General features: G+C 35.0%; 1 protein-coding gene across 6 annotated transcripts in view; it reads left to right on the top strand.

Moving 5' to 3' along the window:
- Window positions 1-10990: 10990 nt before the first annotated feature.
- Brms1 (breast cancer metastasis-suppressor 1-like protein) overlaps window positions 10991-18728 on the top strand; it is a 38931-nt gene continuing 31193 nt past the window's right edge. For 2 of the 6 annotated variants that reach the window (XM_069823725.1, XM_069823723.1), the window contains exons 1-4: window positions 11279-11433; window positions 16973-17121; window positions 17221-17311; window positions 18476-18683. In XM_069823725.1, the coding sequence (XP_069679826.1) occupies window positions 11333-11433; window positions 16973-17121; window positions 17221-17311; window positions 18476-18683 (549 nt within the window). In that variant the 5' untranslated portion in view covers window positions 11279-11332. Of the gene's footprint in view, window positions 11067-11278; window positions 11434-11515; window positions 11635-12387; window positions 12475-16972; window positions 17122-17220; window positions 17312-18475; window positions 18684-18728 lie in introns of those variants that run through there. The other 4 variants (XM_069823728.1, XM_069823726.1, XM_069823724.1 and 1 more) reach the window with 4 other exon arrangements.

Raw genomic sequence — 18728 nt, 5'->3', positions numbered from 1 at the left:
TATCTGAGAATTTTCAATAATTTCATTATCACTTATTTGTGACTCACGAATGATGTATTTGCTGCTAAATTCGTACTCATAATAGTAGTCCTACATTATAATAAATAATACCACAATAAAATAATATTAAAAAAAAATGGTTACCATATGCAAATAAACAAGTCCAGGAAACCAAATAGCAAAATTCCGTTTTCACTTTTCTTCACATATTAAATCAGATAAAAGGTCACTAACAATTGCACAAGCGTAATATGTAATAATTTCGGTCAATGTAGAATATCCAACGCCCACTGAACGAATATTTCACACTTTTATCACTGCCAATGCGCTATAAACCAATTTTCGGCAATCTAATGTAAAAGACTGCCTACAGATATTTGGAAAGTTTCAGAGAAAATTCACAAATTCAATCTTCTAACACGATTTTTTTTTTTTTGTTTTTAAATAATTAAGTAATTTGCTGGGAGACATCGTTAGACATAGACCACTCTTACACTAAACTGGAGTAATTTGAGCTTATTAATCAGATATGATTCTACTTACTGTTTTTATACACTCACCTGTTATGTAATTTTTATTTTATACATATTTCATTGTTATTGCCCATCCAAAGATCGTTAGGAACGATGAATATTACTTAATATCTCCTATCTTTCTTCAAATAGTGTTTATATGCCATGCTAATTTTCATTTGTTTTCATAAGTTAACAATCATGCACATTGGGAGCAACATATAAGAAATTATTTTCCTACACAAGCCACGCTATATTCACGATGTTTTGAAATTATTAATCGAAGATGGTTTGCTTATTGTTTATTACAAGCACATTTGTATGTAATTTCTATTTCATACGTTTTTTTTTTCTATCCATACGTTTTATTACAAGCACATTTGTATGTAATTTCTATTCCATACGTTTTTTGTCTATGGCGAATATTATTCATGCTTGTTTCCTGTATTTCTTAAAATAATGTTATGTGGCATGTTAGTTTTTATTTGTCGTTATTTACGTAAAAATGATGCGCCAAAAAATAAATAATAATAATAATTTCGTACTCATTCCACATCCTATATATTCACATTTGTTTTTCAGTGATTTATTAAAGAATGTACCGGTATTTAAAAGACTAATAATTTAGAAACATGTTACATAAATCATCCTTGTGCCAAAAGAGAATGCTCCCTGGACCAAATTGTCGTATTTTGCAGTGGTCGTCAATACTCGCTGAAATGGGTAATAATATAATATAATTATATTGTACGTAGCATTTAGAAACATGTTACATAAATCATTCTTGTGCCAAAAAGAGAATGCTCCCTGGACCAAATTATCGTATTTTGCAGTGGTCGTTTAGTACTCGCTGAAATGGGTAATAATATAATTAAGCCCCGATGATGATCCGACGTGTAGCAAATGATGTAAAAAGCGGGGTATCGGGGCTGCAAGCCCCGATGATGATCTGACATGTAGCACATGATGTAAAAAGCGGGTATCGGGGCTGCAAGCCCCGATGATGATCGACGTGTAGCACATGATGTAAAAAGCAGGGTATTGGGGCTGCAAGCCCCGATGATGATTGACGTGTAGCACATGATGTAAAAAGCGGGGTATCGGGGCTGCAAGCCCCGATGATGATCGACTTGTAGCACATGATGTAAAAAGCGGGGTATTGGGGCTGCAAGCCCCGATGATGATCGACTTGTAGCACATGATGTAAAAAGCGGGGTATCGGGGCTGCTATAATTATGTTATGTAGGTTAGATTATGTGTGTAGTATTCTCAAAGGTTAGGTTAGGTTAGGGTAGATTAGGTGTGTAGCATTATATGAAAGGTTAGGTTATGTTAGCTTAGTTGTATAGTATTATATGAGGTTATGTTAGGGTAGATTAGGTGTGTAGCATTATATGAAAGGTATTATATGAGGTTATGTTATGTATAGTATTATATGAGATTATGTTTGGTTAGATTATGTATGTAGTATTCTCAAAGGTTAGGTTAGGTTAGGTTAGATTAGGTGTGTACTATTCCTTAGTATAATTCAAAGGCATTTTCAGTTATTTACTTTTATTCATGCAAATTTGCTGCAAGTGTAAAATCGCCAGTAATTTTATTTACCAGAGTTGGCAACCCTAAACATACATCTTTTTTTGCTTTGGAACCACAGATTTTTTTTTATTTGCGAATTGTTTACTGAATAGAATTGTGTAAATTTAATTTATTGAGCGTGATATATTTATTAATTTGTGCTTTGTGAAGTTATTCCATTTCTATGCTTAATATGATGAGTTAAAAAAATGCAAAGAAAATCTGTTATTATAATATTATTATCTTGTACATAGCAAGATCGATTATTCAATTGATAGGATATTTTATGAGGTTGTCATGACTGAGATATCTATTGTCAATTGCTTTTATTTCTCAGAAGGCCTTGACTGACGGGTATATAAGGACCGGCGCTGTTAGGGGCGGAGGTCGGGGTTTGGTATGGCCCACAAGCAACAAGTTATACTAAATATGTTTAGTGTAAAACTGGCTTATGTCTCTATAGTGGGTGGGACATAAGTAACATTCACCATAATTTCTATGAAAATTATAATAAAATAACAGTAAGTTATGCTTTTCCACTAAAAACGAAGATAAATATCAAGCACAATGTATATTACAATATTGTTGTCGTCATGGCCAACTATATTCTATAGTAGGGAGCAAAGATATTGGCGGGTCGTACATAGCACATTTTTGCACGTACCATCCCCTCTCTTCTGACCTGTCCATTGGGATGACTGACTGGCAGTGTGTCGATGCGTTCGGGTGTAGTTGCTTGCAAGCCAATCGTTGTGTATTGAGAGAGTAGTCATCGTAGCTGTTGTCTGTTCGCTGTGCACATATTCAAACTGTAATTTTCAATACTAACAGTGGAATTGCTTCTGTGCCTAGTTGAGCGACATGTCTAGAAAGGGAGCGGATACGCGAAAGGAATTATTTATAGTGTTTACGAATACTTAAAAAAAAACTCTAATTAATACAACAAATTAAAATTTTCGTAATATGATTGAAATTCTGGTTGTTAAGAGAAAGAAGGAAACAGGAATTAGGTTACTATAAGTTTAAGTGAAATATTTTAAGATCTGCTAATATATTGGCAATATACTCATTGCAGTGAAGTAAATCGTTAAAAACCATTGTGTTAGTATTATTATTATTATTATTATTATTATTATTATTATTATTATTATTATTATTATTATTATTATTAAATTTGCACTGATGGATTTCATTTAATATAGTATTACTAGCAATTGTTAAGTAAATTATATTATATAAAATAAAACCTGGGTACCGACACAATACTATTTACAAATTATTTACATCGTCAACATTAGTGATTTTACTCACGGGACTGGCTTCATCTTTTCTTGCAACCCTTGTCTTGTTCAAAAGGTCTCTGGTCACTGCTGTCAGTTGGTCACCTGCTGTGATTCTTCCTGCCGGAAGGTCCCTGTTGACTTTCTTTGTCGCAATCCCAGGACCGCTGACATCATTTTTGGCCTCATTTCTGAACAGCTGGAGCCATTCATCACGACTTCTACTCTTTGTGAAGCGGATGACAATTGGACGCGTCTTCCCTGGCCTGGATGGTATGCGATGTGCTACGCTTACATCATGTTGCACCAATTCATTACCGCCTATGACTTCCGATATTTGGTCAATGACTTCATAAGTTGATTGTTCATCGATCTCCGGAACTCCAAATAGCATTATATTGTCTCTGCGTGTGTACTGCTGCAGATCACTCACTTCCTGTTTGAGATGGTCATTTTCTTGCACTAGCCTCTTCATCTCCTCCTGCGTGGAGTTGAGTTCATGTCTTGTGTGCGCCAATTCCTCTCTAAGACTGAAGAACTTGGAATATATGAATTCAACTGATTTTCTTAGTTCATTCACCTCAAAATACGAATGCTATTCGATACCAGTATAGTAGTTATAAAATCATGTCGCATATTGTATACCAGTAGTTTGTATGATAACAAATGTAGTGTTCACATGTGCTGTTTAATGAAATAATTATAATGCTGCGCACAGAAATTACACTAAATATGACACACAGACAGTGTTTATATATAAACATTATTTCGATGTTACAGACTTCAGGTTACGTAGCGAGGAGTGAAAGATGTTTCGGAAGCGACCCTTCGAAGAACGTTTACAGCTAAAGTAGGGGTGGAACGTGGGTTGGGTAGTATGAAGGGGTATACCTCCATCCGCCAATATTTCTGCTCCCTACTATAGTAGTAGTTATTGTAGTTATGTATTGTATCTAGAGAAACCACATTTTCCAATAGTAAAAGAATTATGCAAATCATTGGAGTAGGTTCTGGGGTTACTTCATAAAAACACACAAACACTCTCTATTTATATATTAATATTTATAAACTTTTATGTATGCCTTATGCCTATCATAGAATAAATTATATCTGTATAAAAATATTGTTAAATTAGTATTTTCCGTTAGTTATGCAAGGCCACCTTAAATAAGCACAACGTCATTTGTTTTCAATTCATTATAATAGTCTGACTGAGGTGGCACGGACATAAAATGCATTATTTTAAAACTCATATAATATATGAGTTAAAATAATAACGAGATATTATCTCGTTAAACATCAGTCCTATCAAAATCTTGCTTAGAATAAAACTTGTCAGAAACTTTTTTCAAAGCAACTTTTGTTATGTACCGGTATTGTTCTCCTGAAAAATCAATAAGCAAGATATTTCGATTTATTTAATTCAGTTCCCCTTATAATCCCACTTTTCAAAAAAAAGTATTTTGAATGCCTGATAGCCTAAATTCTAAGTGGGACCCAACTTAATATACATACCAATTTTCATAGAAATTGGTTCAGCCATTATCGTGTGAAAAAGTAACAAACATACAGACAGACATAAAAGATAAATTTAAAAAATGCGATTTTTAGTCTCAGGATAGTTAATTTACAGTGGCGGCTCGTGGGTATTGAATTCAGAGGGGCTGCATACAATATAAACCATGCAACTTATTTTATTTAAAGATTAGTTCCATGCGCCTTGTCTTGTATGTTGCAAACGTTTGAATCACCTTCTTATTAAAGTCCGAGATGTCGTTTAACATGGTAGGTATTTTCTATGGACAACTTGGTTAATGCGATCAGTCTCTCTTCTCTCATCGTATTTCTAAGATAGGATTTTACTCTTTTCAAATACGAAAAGCAACGTTCTGGTTCGGAAGTTGTCATTGGTATGGTGATAGCTATGCGTAGTAGTTTCACAACTTCTGAAAATGCAGGGGCGTATTTTGCGGACTACCGGGGCTACCACCGGTAGCCCAAGGAAATTACAAAAGAAAAAGTTTATAATATAACATAATGTAATAATTTTGTATTATTAGTTTTACCACAGTAATTCAAATTAAGGTAATCGTTAGATTTATATGCGCTCTCTGCTCTCGAAAAGAAGCAAGTTGTCAAGGTGGCATCGCTGGAGAAACCGCTGCTACGAGGGGTAGCCTGTGACCGTTCCGCTAACACTGTTCTGTCGCACAACTGCCCGTCCCCCTCTCCCTTCTGTTTCCATCGTGCAGTGTAGGCGGGTGAGTTGCCGCTCTCGTGATCGGTTTCTTCGCAAGCGCGAAGCAACAATACGCTTAGTACGCTAGCTCATCAATGTGATTGCGTTCTTGCAGTGCAGTATTTTAAATTTGTGATTTGTTCGAGTGTCTAAGAGTTATATTAATTGTTAATTATTAAGTTTTTAATTTCCCAATTAAGTGATATTGTGAAAAATATGGCAGAGCAAGTTTCTGGAGAGGTTTGTGTTGAAAATGACTGTGTGATAGAAGGTTTATTAAAAGTGCCTTTTAACCGTCGTACATACAACAAGAAAGTTGAAATTGTGAAAATGGAAAGACCAACTCCTGAGTTAAATTTGTCCATGGACGTAAAAGAAAAACAGCGTGAATACACACGCCATTTCACTTCAACATCATATGGTAAGTGGAATTGGTTGTGTGGTAGTTCTAAACTGTCTAAACTATTTTGCTGGCCATGTTTGTTATTTAGCCCGCGAAACTAATGTGTGGTCAAAAGAGAGGTTTTCTAATATGAACTCCCTTCGAACGGCAGTCCTAAAATACGACAAATCAAAAGCTCATATTTATAGTAGCATGAACTTTGCAAACTTTGGGAAGACAAGAATTGATTTACAGCTAGATAAGCAAAAAGCTCTACACATCAACCAACACAATGACCTTGTGAAAAAAAATCGGGAGATTTTACTGCGTCTTACTAACGCAGTCTGCTTTCTAGGAAAACAAGAATTGGCTTTTCGGGGTCATAATGAGAGTGTGGAATCAGACAATAGAGGAAATTATATTGAATATTTAAGTTCCTTAAGTGAATTTGACCATTTACTGGCCAATCATCTTGAGAGTTCAACAGTATTTCGTGGTACTTCTCCTGCAATTCAGAATGACTATATTTGCTATAAATGGGGTTATGATAAAGAACATAAAATCTGAAATAGAAGAAACACCTTTTGTGGCCATTGTTGTTGATGAAACAAGTGACTGCTCTAATCAGAGTCAATTGTCCACTGTTTTAAGATACGTCGATAGTACTGCCAATGTTCAAGAACGGTTTATAGGATTCACAAATGTCAGTTCGGACAAAATTGCTGCTGCTTTGTTTCAGCATGTGGAAGGTGTTATAGCAGAATACAATGTCGGCAATAACTTAATTGCACAGACATACGATGGTGGTTCAGTTATGGCGGGAAATATTAATGGCTTAAAAACAAAAGTTCAAGAAAAGTATCCTCAAGCACTATTTGTCCATTGTTACAGCCATGTTCTCAATTTAGTTTTGCAACAAACTACTTCATCCATTCCAGAATGCCGCATTTTTTTCAAAACACTGTCGGGTTTAGCTGCATTTTTCTCATCATCTCCTAAAAGATCAGAAAAACTCAAGGAATTTATGAAACAGAAACTCCCAAAAGTAGCACCAACTAGATGGGATTTTACATCTCGGCTTGTAAATACAGTGAAGGAATACAGAGAACAACTGACTGCTTTTTGAAAATATCATTTGTAATGACTCTGAAGAAAACTGGGATGATGATGTAATTGTGCAGGCTCAAGGATATTTGTATTTTTTCACACAGTTTCAGAATATATTTCTTCTTGAAGTCTATGCTGGAGTGTTCGCACATACAGATGTGCTCTACAATATTCTTCAGACAAAAAGTCTAGAAATAGCATACTGCTTGCAAGAGGTATCGAAGTTAAAAAATACTATATTCGAGTTCAGACGTAGTGGGTTTCCATCCATATGGAGTAATATGGAAAATAAAAATTCTTCAGCCAATACAATGGAACCACCATTAAAGCGAAGAAAAGGAGATGATGAATTGAAATACAGGCAGCTGTACTACAGTATACTAGATCGTATGCACATGGAAATTACTGAAAGATTTTCAGATTATGGAAAGCTTCAGTTCACACATCTTCTAAATTCTCAAAAATTTTCTGCTTATAGAGAAAACTTCCCGAATGAGGCACTAAACAAATTATTTCAGTCCTATAACAGTCACTTTGATCAAGTGCGTTTGAAAAATGAATTAAGTGTAATATATTCAGCAGAAATCTTTGATTTTTCGAACAAACCTATCCATGAAATATTATCTGCCATATATGAAAACCAGCTGAACCAAGTTATTCCTGAAGTCCTTAAATTGGCAACATTAATTGTGACAATACCAGCTATGTCAGCAACGGTAGAAAGAACATTTTCTGCGTTGAAGAGAATAAAATCCTACTGTAGATCAACTCATACACAAGAACGTTTATCCGGCTTGGCACTGATGTCCATTGAAAAGTCATTTCTACAGAAACTTCGCAAGCGGCCCAACTGTAATTTCAATGACGAAGTCATCAAAGTATTTTTGTCCCAATCAAGACGTCTGGAATTCACATATAAATAGGTAAGGAATTTTATTATAGGGATTTTAAAATATATTTTGTGTAATAATAGGGTCAGTGGTAGCCCAGACCCTTAAACCAGTATACGCCACTGTGAAAATGAGGCCTGCAAGTTCTCAGATAGAAGAAGCTGCAAGAGCTTGAACTTAAACTCTCCTAATATTCACTCTTCTCAACCCAGCCAAGTTCAAGGTGTTATTAAATAATATGTTTCGCTGAATTTGCATGTTTATTAACCTTTTCGTTTCCGAGTCCAGATAGAATTGCTACCAAACAAATGACATGGAAAACAGAATAGCGAATTTTTAATATCACAGCCTATCAACCATACAAACTTCTTATACACATCACAATTAAACCTCCTCGTATATTCTTTTTGTCGGCTTGTCGAACCCTTTCTTATATCTAGCACTGGCTTAGATCTTCGACAATTAATTTCACATTTCTCCTGAATTGTTAAGGTACTGAACTGATTAGACTGTAAATATTGTACAGAATTAAACATTGTTGCTCACAACATTAATTGACAAACTGCTGTAAATTTTGCAGCACCTGGTAACATTGAATTTATGGGAAAAGGGGCAGCAGGGGGAGGGGTGAAACTAAAGCGCAAAGCATCCGAGACAAGACTGGGACCAGGGGAGGAAGTGGCTTCACCCATAGCCCTTGTCACTCGTCTCTGACTTCGCTCCTAGATCTAGGATATGCTCTAGGCTTCGCTCTGGCAGCACCAGGGGAGGAAGTGACTTCACCAAAGATTGCGTGCATGTTGAAGAGAGCAAAATTAAAAAAAATTCGAGCAGCAAAACAGAGACTATATAATAAATGTATTTCACAACATAAAACGAGACAATGAGCCACAAATGTCTGGGGGTGCTGCAGCTCCGCAGCCCCTCTTCGAAAGCCACCCTGGTTAATTATACATGTTAACATTAATTCTTTTTGCAAAAGCTAAAATTACCAGAAAAATTTTAGTTACAGTTTTAATTTTAGTATAGATTATTGATAATGATTCACATAAGCAACAGTTATAAAACTGGAATATGCAACTCATTAACAATAGAAATAAAAGAAATGAAAACACAAAAGAGAGATGTGGCCTGTAATGAATCAGTATTGACAAAAAAAATCAGAAATTTAATAAATCGGTAATAAATTGTAGCTAGGACCAAAATAAGGAAAAAGTTATGTTATTCCGGGGAAAAACAAAATGTGCTATGAACATGAGTTACATAGTGATGGCTTAGATCTAATACTACATATATGATTTTTCCAAAATTTTCAGGAGAGACATAAAACTGTTTATTATTTATACATTCTATCTATTTGAACCACTGAAAAGCACAATAATCAGTAAGAATACTATATTCAATACTATATTCTTACAGATTATTGTGCTTTTCAGTGGTTCAAATAGATAGAATGTATAAATAATAAACAGTTTTATGTCTCTCCTGAAAATTTTAGAAAAATCACATATGTGGTATTAGATCTAGGCCATCGATAGATAATTTTTTTTTATGAATTTGGCTTCTGAATAACTTTTCTGTAGGTACCGGAAAGTAAATCAATTTCCTCAGTGAATTGAAATTGCGTAAGATTTTCATTTCTAATTCTCCAGAAAAGCTACCACATCAAAGAATGCACAATTTTCTTTTGCTTCATTGGCTTCCGTGAGAAGTATATATAGAAATAAACATATGGTTTTAGTTTGCAGCTACAAATACTTTCAAAATAAAAATCGTTTGATACTTAACTGTAATGTAGGCACTGCACTGTTGTAGCCCTTTCCCCACTTGTTATTAATTACCAATATAACACGCGAGAGGTCCAGCACGAATTATTAGGGAAATGGTTAGTTTCCCCTAATATCGCGTCCTGGACCTGTTCAGTGTAGTATTTGTCACAAGTGGTGAGGTGGGGGCTACAAACAGTTATCAAACGATGTTTATGTTGAAAGTATTTGTGACTGCAAAATAAAATCGCGTGTTCGTCAGTATATACTCCTCACAGAAGCCAGTGAAGCAAAAGAAAAGTATGTATTTTTGCTCTTGTACAGAGGAGGTGCAAGCCTGAGGCTTATTGTGCTTAATCACTTCTATTCTGTGAATGACTGGGTAGCTGAACGGCTGCGCTCTTGTACAATTACAGCATGCCGCATCATGAACTTAACCCGGGCTATTATACAGATGATATGTGAACTTAAGATGGCGAAATAATTGAGGTCCAATGACGAAAGTTACTCTGCAAGTCTGCTCCAATGGTTGAGGGAAAACCCCGGGAAAAAATCCAACCACGATTTGAACCCGGGCCTACTCGTTTCATGGCCAAAAAAAAAAAATGTAAAAAATTGCACAAAATTGTAAAAATTGTAGAAAATTACTAAATTGTAAAACTATAAAAATTTGTAAAAATTGTAATTGTAATATTGTAAAATGTTGACTTGTTCCACATCTTAAAGCTTCATTGCTCATGTAAGATCTATGGAATAAAATAAATGAATGAATGGCCAAACTCGCTAACCATTACTCCACAATGGTGGTTTGGTCAAATATCGAAATTTAATTAATGACTAGTTTATACGAAATATTTTTCTCGATCTTGGGATATTAAATACCTACACAATTATATATTTGGAATGATATAAAATGGAATTAGTTTGAGTATTTCTGCAGAATCAATATTATTTTTGTTAATAATTTTTCTTAGAAATATCATCGTGTAAGTGATCCTTCTGTCATTGAACGTATGCAAACCAAAAATTCATCTCAATCTAGTTGGGAACTGGAATGAACAAGATGTTTTAAATATTTTATATTGTAAGAACCAAAGGTATTTATTCTGATTACCATTTTGGTGAATGATTGGGTATTCACTGGCACTGTGTGTGATCTGTGATGTATTGCACTATTCTCCGCTCGGCACAAGGTATTAAAAGGTATGGATAGTGGCATGCAAGTGCAACTACGTCAACATCATCAGCTCCCTCCCCTTCATCGAGCTACACCACCATAGACAAATAAGACACCACAACTTATCTTGGCGCCAGCGTACGTAAGCAGGGTTATCAACCGTGTAATATGTAATGCAATTATTTTGATATCATGATAGCCAATATGCATAGATATAAAAAATACTAATGAGTATTCAGTTTATTTTTAATAAGAGTGTAAACGATTTATTAATAAAGCTTGTGGTTTCAGAAACATGTAAGACTTTCAATTAATGTTAATAATATTTATTATCGTGAAAGACTAGTTATCTGTACTATTTACGAAATATTCCATTGGCAAGCCTGTTTGTATGCCTACGGTCTATGGTTGTATTTCTTATTCTAAGGAGTGAGGTTATACGTCCTCATTTTCGCAAAAATCTGACTTATAGAATACATTTCAACCGATATACTGCAATATCAAGGTAATTAATCGAAGTTAAATTTGTGGGTGAAACATATAATTCCGTTGTCAAATTCTGAAATGTTGTAAACCTATTTTAATCTGTATTTGAGCTACAAGTTGGACCATGGTAGCAATACGAATGTTTGAATATATTTAATTTTACACTAGAAACGCACTAACAGTTAGAAATGAGTTATTCATACTTGGATTTCATCATCAGGTATAATAAATTCGATGTAGGCCTGAAATTGAAGACTAACTATCGATACTATGGGTGAAGTGATGGAGAGTGTCATATCTAGTGCTGAGGCTTATGTGACCTATGTCAGAATTATTATCAATGCATATGTGACAAAATTCTAAGTGTTGGAATAAATTGAGTATCTTTTGGAAATGAAAGTGGCCCTTTTTGCCTACTTTTGCGTCGAACTTCAGGATCTCGTACATTCAGTATTGTATTGAAACATGTTAAATGAGTCTTCGTTCTTGTTTCAAAGCTTGATTTGAATACTAGGTGAAACTTCGATCTCGGTACGCACTAGTGTGTATATGGACGTTTCATTATAGTAGTCTCGTTTTCATTATAGACAAGCAGTATGTAAAAGGTTTTCGTTATCGCGTCAATGTTGTTGTTCAAGTCTTTGAAATGGGAACCTTGCCGCACTTTAACTGCCTCTTAGTCACGTCACTTGAAGTGTCTCGTTGTTGCCTGATGTTGGTTAATGGTAGCAACAATTAGAATATTTGGTAATTGGGTAGAAAACTGTCAGTGTGGTGGACATCATCGAGGATCTGTGATAGGTTGGGTTTGGTTTGTTCAGGTTTTTGGTATGCCTGCTAAAAAGTAGATATGCAAGGCAAACCAAAAACCTAAACAAATCAAACCTAACCTGTTGCTAATCATCCATGTTATTGATGTCCGTCATAATAACCAACGTTTTCTACCGAATATTTCTATGGTCCGTCCCAGGAATCTGTAGAGTGACTTGGAGCATATGGGGGCGGAGTCTATCTGTGCCGGAGTGTATTGCGGGCAGCATCAGCTCAGGACCGCTAAGGGGTAAGATGCTCATGGTAGAGACTTCAGATAGAAATGATCCCTTCCCTTCAAGCAATTGGTAACTTTGTTCAACCAATGCCTCACCCTCCCCAGAGCGGTAATTGGTCCTAGCCCTCCCACATACCACTTGCGCAGAGTTCGTCTTTCCACTCTACAAATTCCTGGGATGGTTAGACACCACGAAAAAAAAAAAAACTAGACTTGGCAATGCAGCACATGTTTCAAAGTGGGTCAGGTGGCTACAGTAATTGTTTATGATTTTATGCATGTAATCACTTTTGCCAGACTAATAACCCTAAGATCCACACATACAGCAACTAAATTTCAAACATGACTTTGGGGTGCAGCTTTATATAACATTACAGTCATGCATTTTATATTTATAGAAAGTAATGTACTTGTACTTAACCACCAGCACACGAGCATGATTTTATAGCGTTAGTTGAACAGTGTTACCAACAACAAAATGTAATTATTACTGAAATGCTATACATTTATCATTATTAGGAACCTTTCAAAGTAATTTGAGATCTTTTTGTGTAATTTAACACTACAAAACATGAATAATAACTTTAAGTAATAAGTCTTCCTCGCAAAAACACTTACTTACTTACTGGCTTTTAAGGAACCCAGAGGTTCATTGCCGCCCTCACATAAGCCCGCCATTGGTCCCTATCCTGAGCAAGATTAATCCAGTCTCTACCATCATATCCTACCTCCATCAAATCCATTTTAATATTATCTTCCCATCTACGTCTCGGCCTTCCCAAAGGTCTTTTGCCCTCTGGCCTCCCAACTAACACTCTATATGCATTTTCTGGATTCGCCCATACGTGCTACATATCCTGCCCATCTCAAACGTCTGGATTTTATGGTCCTACTTATGTCAGGTGAAGTATACAATGCGTGCAGCTCTGTGTTGTATAACTTTTTCCATTCTCCTGTAACTTCATCCCTCTTAGCCCCAAATATTTTCCTAAGAACCTTATTCTCAAAAACCCTTAATCTCTGTTCCTCTCTCAAAGTGAGAGTCCAAGTTTCACAACCATACAGAACTACCGGTAATATAACTGTTTTATAAATTCTAACTTTCAGATTTTTTGACAGAAGACTAGATGACAAAAGCTTCTCAACCGAATAAAATCAGGCATTTCCCATATTTATTCTGTGTTTAATTTCCTCCCGAGTGTCATTTATGTTTGTTACTGTTGCTCCAAGATATTTGAATTTTTCCACCTCTTCGAAGGATAAATCTCCAATTTTTATAGTTCCATTTCGTACTATATTCTGGTCACGAGACATAATCATATACTTAGTCTTTTCGGGATTTACTTCCAACCCAATCGCTTCACTTGCTTCAACTAGAATTTCCGCGTTTCCCCTAATCGTTTGTGGATTTTCTCCTAACATATTCACATCATCCGCATAGACAAGAAGCTGATGTAACCCGTTCAATTCCAAACTCTCTGTGTTATCCTGAACTTACCTAATGGCATATTCTGGGTTCAATAGATCGGTCTATTAATCAATTCATAATGAACAATGATTAAAAACAATGTGACAATTTGAAAGAAAAAAAAAACATTAAGATAAATGATAAGAAAGCATAGGAAATCATTTGCAATAAAAGTTTCTTGGGTACAAATGATTACTAATTATAGTTAAGGATGATTTTAACACATGAGATCCTATGGCATCAATTGTTGCGTCAGAAATTTTAAATTGTTTAAGTTGATTTAAAGTTTCTCGCGGGATCATGCCACGGGCACTGAAGATGAGTCCAAAAACTGTCCAATATGTGATGTGGTATTGTGCTCCGAGATGCTGACAACAAGGCTCATACATGACTTGCTTTTCACGACACACCTCTTGTGACTGTTGCTCATGCATCTCAGAATGGATTGTGGGATCAAGAATGACACCCTTACCCTTCTGCCTATCAATTACTAAAATTTAGAAGAGACATAAATTAGATTTGGGATTCAGATTGGAAAGAAATAATTGCAAAGTTTGTGCCAATAGAAATGTTAAATAAATGTTCTGTTTTTCTAAATGTAACATGTCCTCTTTGTTTCATGTGAACAAAAAATGCTCATTTTGGTTTGAAACATTTTTCGCGTTTTCTTACATACTACACACAATCCAACAACAATTTATTACTGTATCAATAACTATGCACAGCTATTGGTTGGAATAAAATTACTTTTAACTGAATCAGAGGCAGCTAGAAGATTACATTTATTTGCTGCTTTGTCACTGTTGTTAAAAATAAAGTGACTGATTCTTATCATAATTCTACAGTATGATATCTGCACAAACAGTAAGGAAAAATTGCCCATCTGTGACATAATGTCAGTAAAATCCATAAGGATTTCTTACTGGACAAGTTTTTTCTGCCTCAAATATGAGACATTCTGTAAAATACAGGCCACATGACAACCCTGTCTGGTAATGGAATGAAGGGATGTTACATAATCAATTTTATTTCCTATCTAAAAGCCCTCATCTTCTCATGGTCTATCATGATATTGCTGACGAGACTATGGTGATCAAGTCATTGTATTATATTTATTTACATTCCATGGTATTCGTGCATCACTTCACAGCTAGAATATGAAACATGTCAAATGAAAAAAAAAATCTTACTAGTACTATAATTCTTAATTATAGTCACAGTCTAGTTGAAATGTATTTACATTCCATGGTATTCGTACATCACTTCACAGCTAGAATATGAAACATGTCAAATGAAAAAAAAAATCTTAATAGTACTATAAGTCTTAATTATAGTCACAGTCTAGTTGAAATGTATACAGAAGAGTTTTGCAATGTAGTCTACTAGTAAAACACAAAGTTTTAGTATCAGTAATTAATACAACACAGAAATATTCATGAAGCGTTGTTAAATGTCATGAATTCACCTACAAAATAGAAGGTGTGAGAAATTAGGTACTTCTGTAATTTGCCCCTAAATAATCTTATGCTTTGAGTTTCACTTTTTATATCCATAGGGAGGCTATTAAAAATGTTTACTGTCATATAACGCACTCCTTTTTGATAGCACGATAGACTTGCGTATGTCATATGAATACAACTGCTTTATCAGTAGTTCAGAGGAATTGCTGTACATGATGGCCACTAGTGTCGTGCAATGTTAGAACGTGAGAGGAGATATCAAGGTACTACAAACTTCGCCCTACTCCCTAGATATCCCAACAGTACGTGGAAGTGAAGCATGCAAACTAAAATAACTGAGTCCCTGGAAAACCAGTAAGAGACCTTATGTTCGGTTCATGTTTGCCGTGTCTCTGTAGAACTGAAGCTCCGTTTGCGTTTGTTCAGTATTTCCCTTTCCTTACATATGTTCGGTGCCATTCTCTTTAGTTCCTACTCTCCCTGCGCCTTTATGTTTTACCTGCATAAGGATATCAGGCACATATCTTGCAAAGTTACGAATAGTAATGAGTATAGGTAATTTTTCTTGTTATTAATATGACTAAACATTCTCCAAATATACATATAAATAAATCAAACAAAATATATTTTAAAAATTATATGTTCAAACTACCAACTAGTATGTGCAATGTTCAAACATGAGAGAGGCAACCAAGACATTACAAACTTCGTCTTATTTTATATGAAAAATTAATCACAAGATCTATGCCAAAACATGAAGGGATGGGAGTGGAGGACAGGCAATATTTTTATAACAAAGTGGAATAAACATGATAGGCCTTCTTCTGCAGAGCGAACATCGACGAAAGTCGAACTTCGTCAAACTCGACTAACTTGAATCGAACATAGTGCCTGTAATACTTTTATCAACCGTATAGTCACACAAATATTGTTACCAAGAAACTGTGATTTATTTGAATATTATGTGAAGAATGTAATTATAGCTATTTTCTTTCTGCAATTGGTATAGTAATAACTGTCATGTATTTTAAAAACATAATGTGATGTACCTATATGTACGTATATTTCTATCGAAGTTTAATCATATTTTTTAAATTAAAATTACCTCTCCTTACAATTAAATAATACTTCACAAGATTTGTTCTAAAATCCTTACTCAGCTAAAAGCATGAAGGGTTGGAAGAGGAGCATAAGAGAGCCCAGCAAACTTCAAGAGCACAGATCATACAAGGTGCAAGACCGAGTGAGCGAGACATAGCCGCTTCTTCAAAGCAGACTTCGGTTCTTGTCACGCTCGACAAACTTGAACCAAACATAGAGAATGAAATGCACGACACTAATGGCCACCACATCACTGAACTCGCCTTCTGTTGTTTAACAGTCAATTCAAGAGCCATATATATTTGCACAAAGTTTAAGGTGGTCCCTCAGAAAATGTAAGGATTCTGTAATAATATTTGTAATGGGTCTATATAACCTATAACTGAACAGGAGGAAGATTAAAAACTGTAACTGACAACTGGACTTCTTTATATTTTATATTCCACTAATGAATTTATGGCTTGTATTTGATTCATTTCAGAACGCATAAGCAGCATAGTATGCATGGAATCAAAGATGACCGGGAAGATAGTGATGGAGAGGAGATGGAACATGAATCAGGAGAATCCGATAAATCTAGTTCAACCTGTGACAGTAGTGATGCTGCATCAGATTCTGATGATAGTTCAGGTAGAAAATTGCTCAATTGTTTAAGAACATCAGAACTTGAAATAAAAATATCAGTATTATATTCTTCCAGCAGCTTTACTGGTCATTTTCTTATTTCAGAAATGGATGAAGAGGAATGTGAGAGGCGAAGAACAGAATGTATGGAAAATTTAGTGGATTTAGAAAGACAGTTCACTTTGCTTCGAGAACAGTATGTATAAACTAATATATTTATGATCGTCTGTTTCTGAAGCAGTATTTGTTCACATTAGACAGTATTTTCGGTTGTGCACTCAAAAAATTGCCACGTCACTCCTATTAATTTGCATTTTGTCTATGTATAGAAGTAATAAACGCAAAATGCGACAGTGAAATGTTAAATTTTTACTATAATGTAAACAAAATTGTTAACTGTTTTGTTCTTTTTAATTGATTTCGGTTTGCTTTTCTCGTGACATAGATATAACAATTGAAGAGGTCTCTCAAATAATGTTGTAAGCACCACTTTTTCCGAAAGTGATGCCTTTAATGTGCCGCAGTTTCGTGGCAATATCTGAACTGGAAGTCCATTTATTTTTCGTGAAAAGTTTTGTATAGGTGGTGTATAGTCCTATCTTTGTTCAATAGTTTCATGTTAACACAGGATGTAGCAGGATGTAGTACGTTGACTTGCATACATATGGCATCATTCTGAGGAGGCTGCAAAACTCTCAGGGGGATGGAGGGGCATTAATCACTGACTCCATCAGAACTGAATGTTGTGTAGCTGAATTGATAGATGGCACCAAGCAGTGAATCACGATACTTACAGGGTTGCAGTCCTAGTGACTTAAACAGTCGTCAATAAAAAGGAATGGAAACACAATAATCCTCGAGCTGCAGTACAGGTCTTCAGGCCCCTCCTCTGTAAAAAAAAAAAAGTATCTTGCAATGAGATTTTCAGTTACACAAAATATATATATATATATATATATATATATAGAGCCGTCTTACTTATTACAATGTGAATAATTAATGTGTGTTATAAATCTGAATTAGGTTTATGGCACAATAGTTTGATTTTTAAATTTAATTTACTAGAATGAATGCTGTGTAAAGTTAAAAGAAATAGATTTTATATACTTTTTGTCCTGTATTTCACAAATTTGAGCCTCTCTTCTTTATAAATAGCACACATCTTTTCATTATCAGGAGAAAAAATATGGAAATGAGATAGAGTTTGTTCTAAGATCAATGTAACTAAAAATAGGGGAAGAAATTAAGTATCGAGTATGAAGCCTCCTTGTGTATCACACATTCCCAGTTTCGCCTGATTCATTCTGCTTTCTTATGTCAAATAAACTTTTATTATTTTATAATTCTGTAATAATTTTAGGTTATATCGGGAACGCATTACTCAAGTAGACACAAAGTTAGGGGAAGTACGATGTGGACGTGCACAAGAATATTTGCAGCCACTGGAAGAGCTGCAAGAAAATATGAGAATTCGTACAGAAGTGGCAGGAATTCTGCGTGAATTTCGCCTCGCTAATATCCGTAACAAATTTGACGCTGAGGAACTAGCAGCATCTCAGAACTATGAGGTATTGAATTAATTTAAACAATTTTGAGGGTCACTGGCTAATGTT

The sequence above is a fragment of the Periplaneta americana genome, chromosome 4 (genome assembly GCF_040183065.1).
Source record: "Periplaneta americana isolate PAMFEO1 chromosome 4, P.americana_PAMFEO1_priV1, whole genome shotgun sequence".
Classification (NCBI taxonomy): Eukaryota; Metazoa; Arthropoda; class Insecta; order Blattodea; family Blattidae; genus Periplaneta; species Periplaneta americana.
This window is presented reverse-complemented; position numbering and strand designations above follow the sequence as displayed.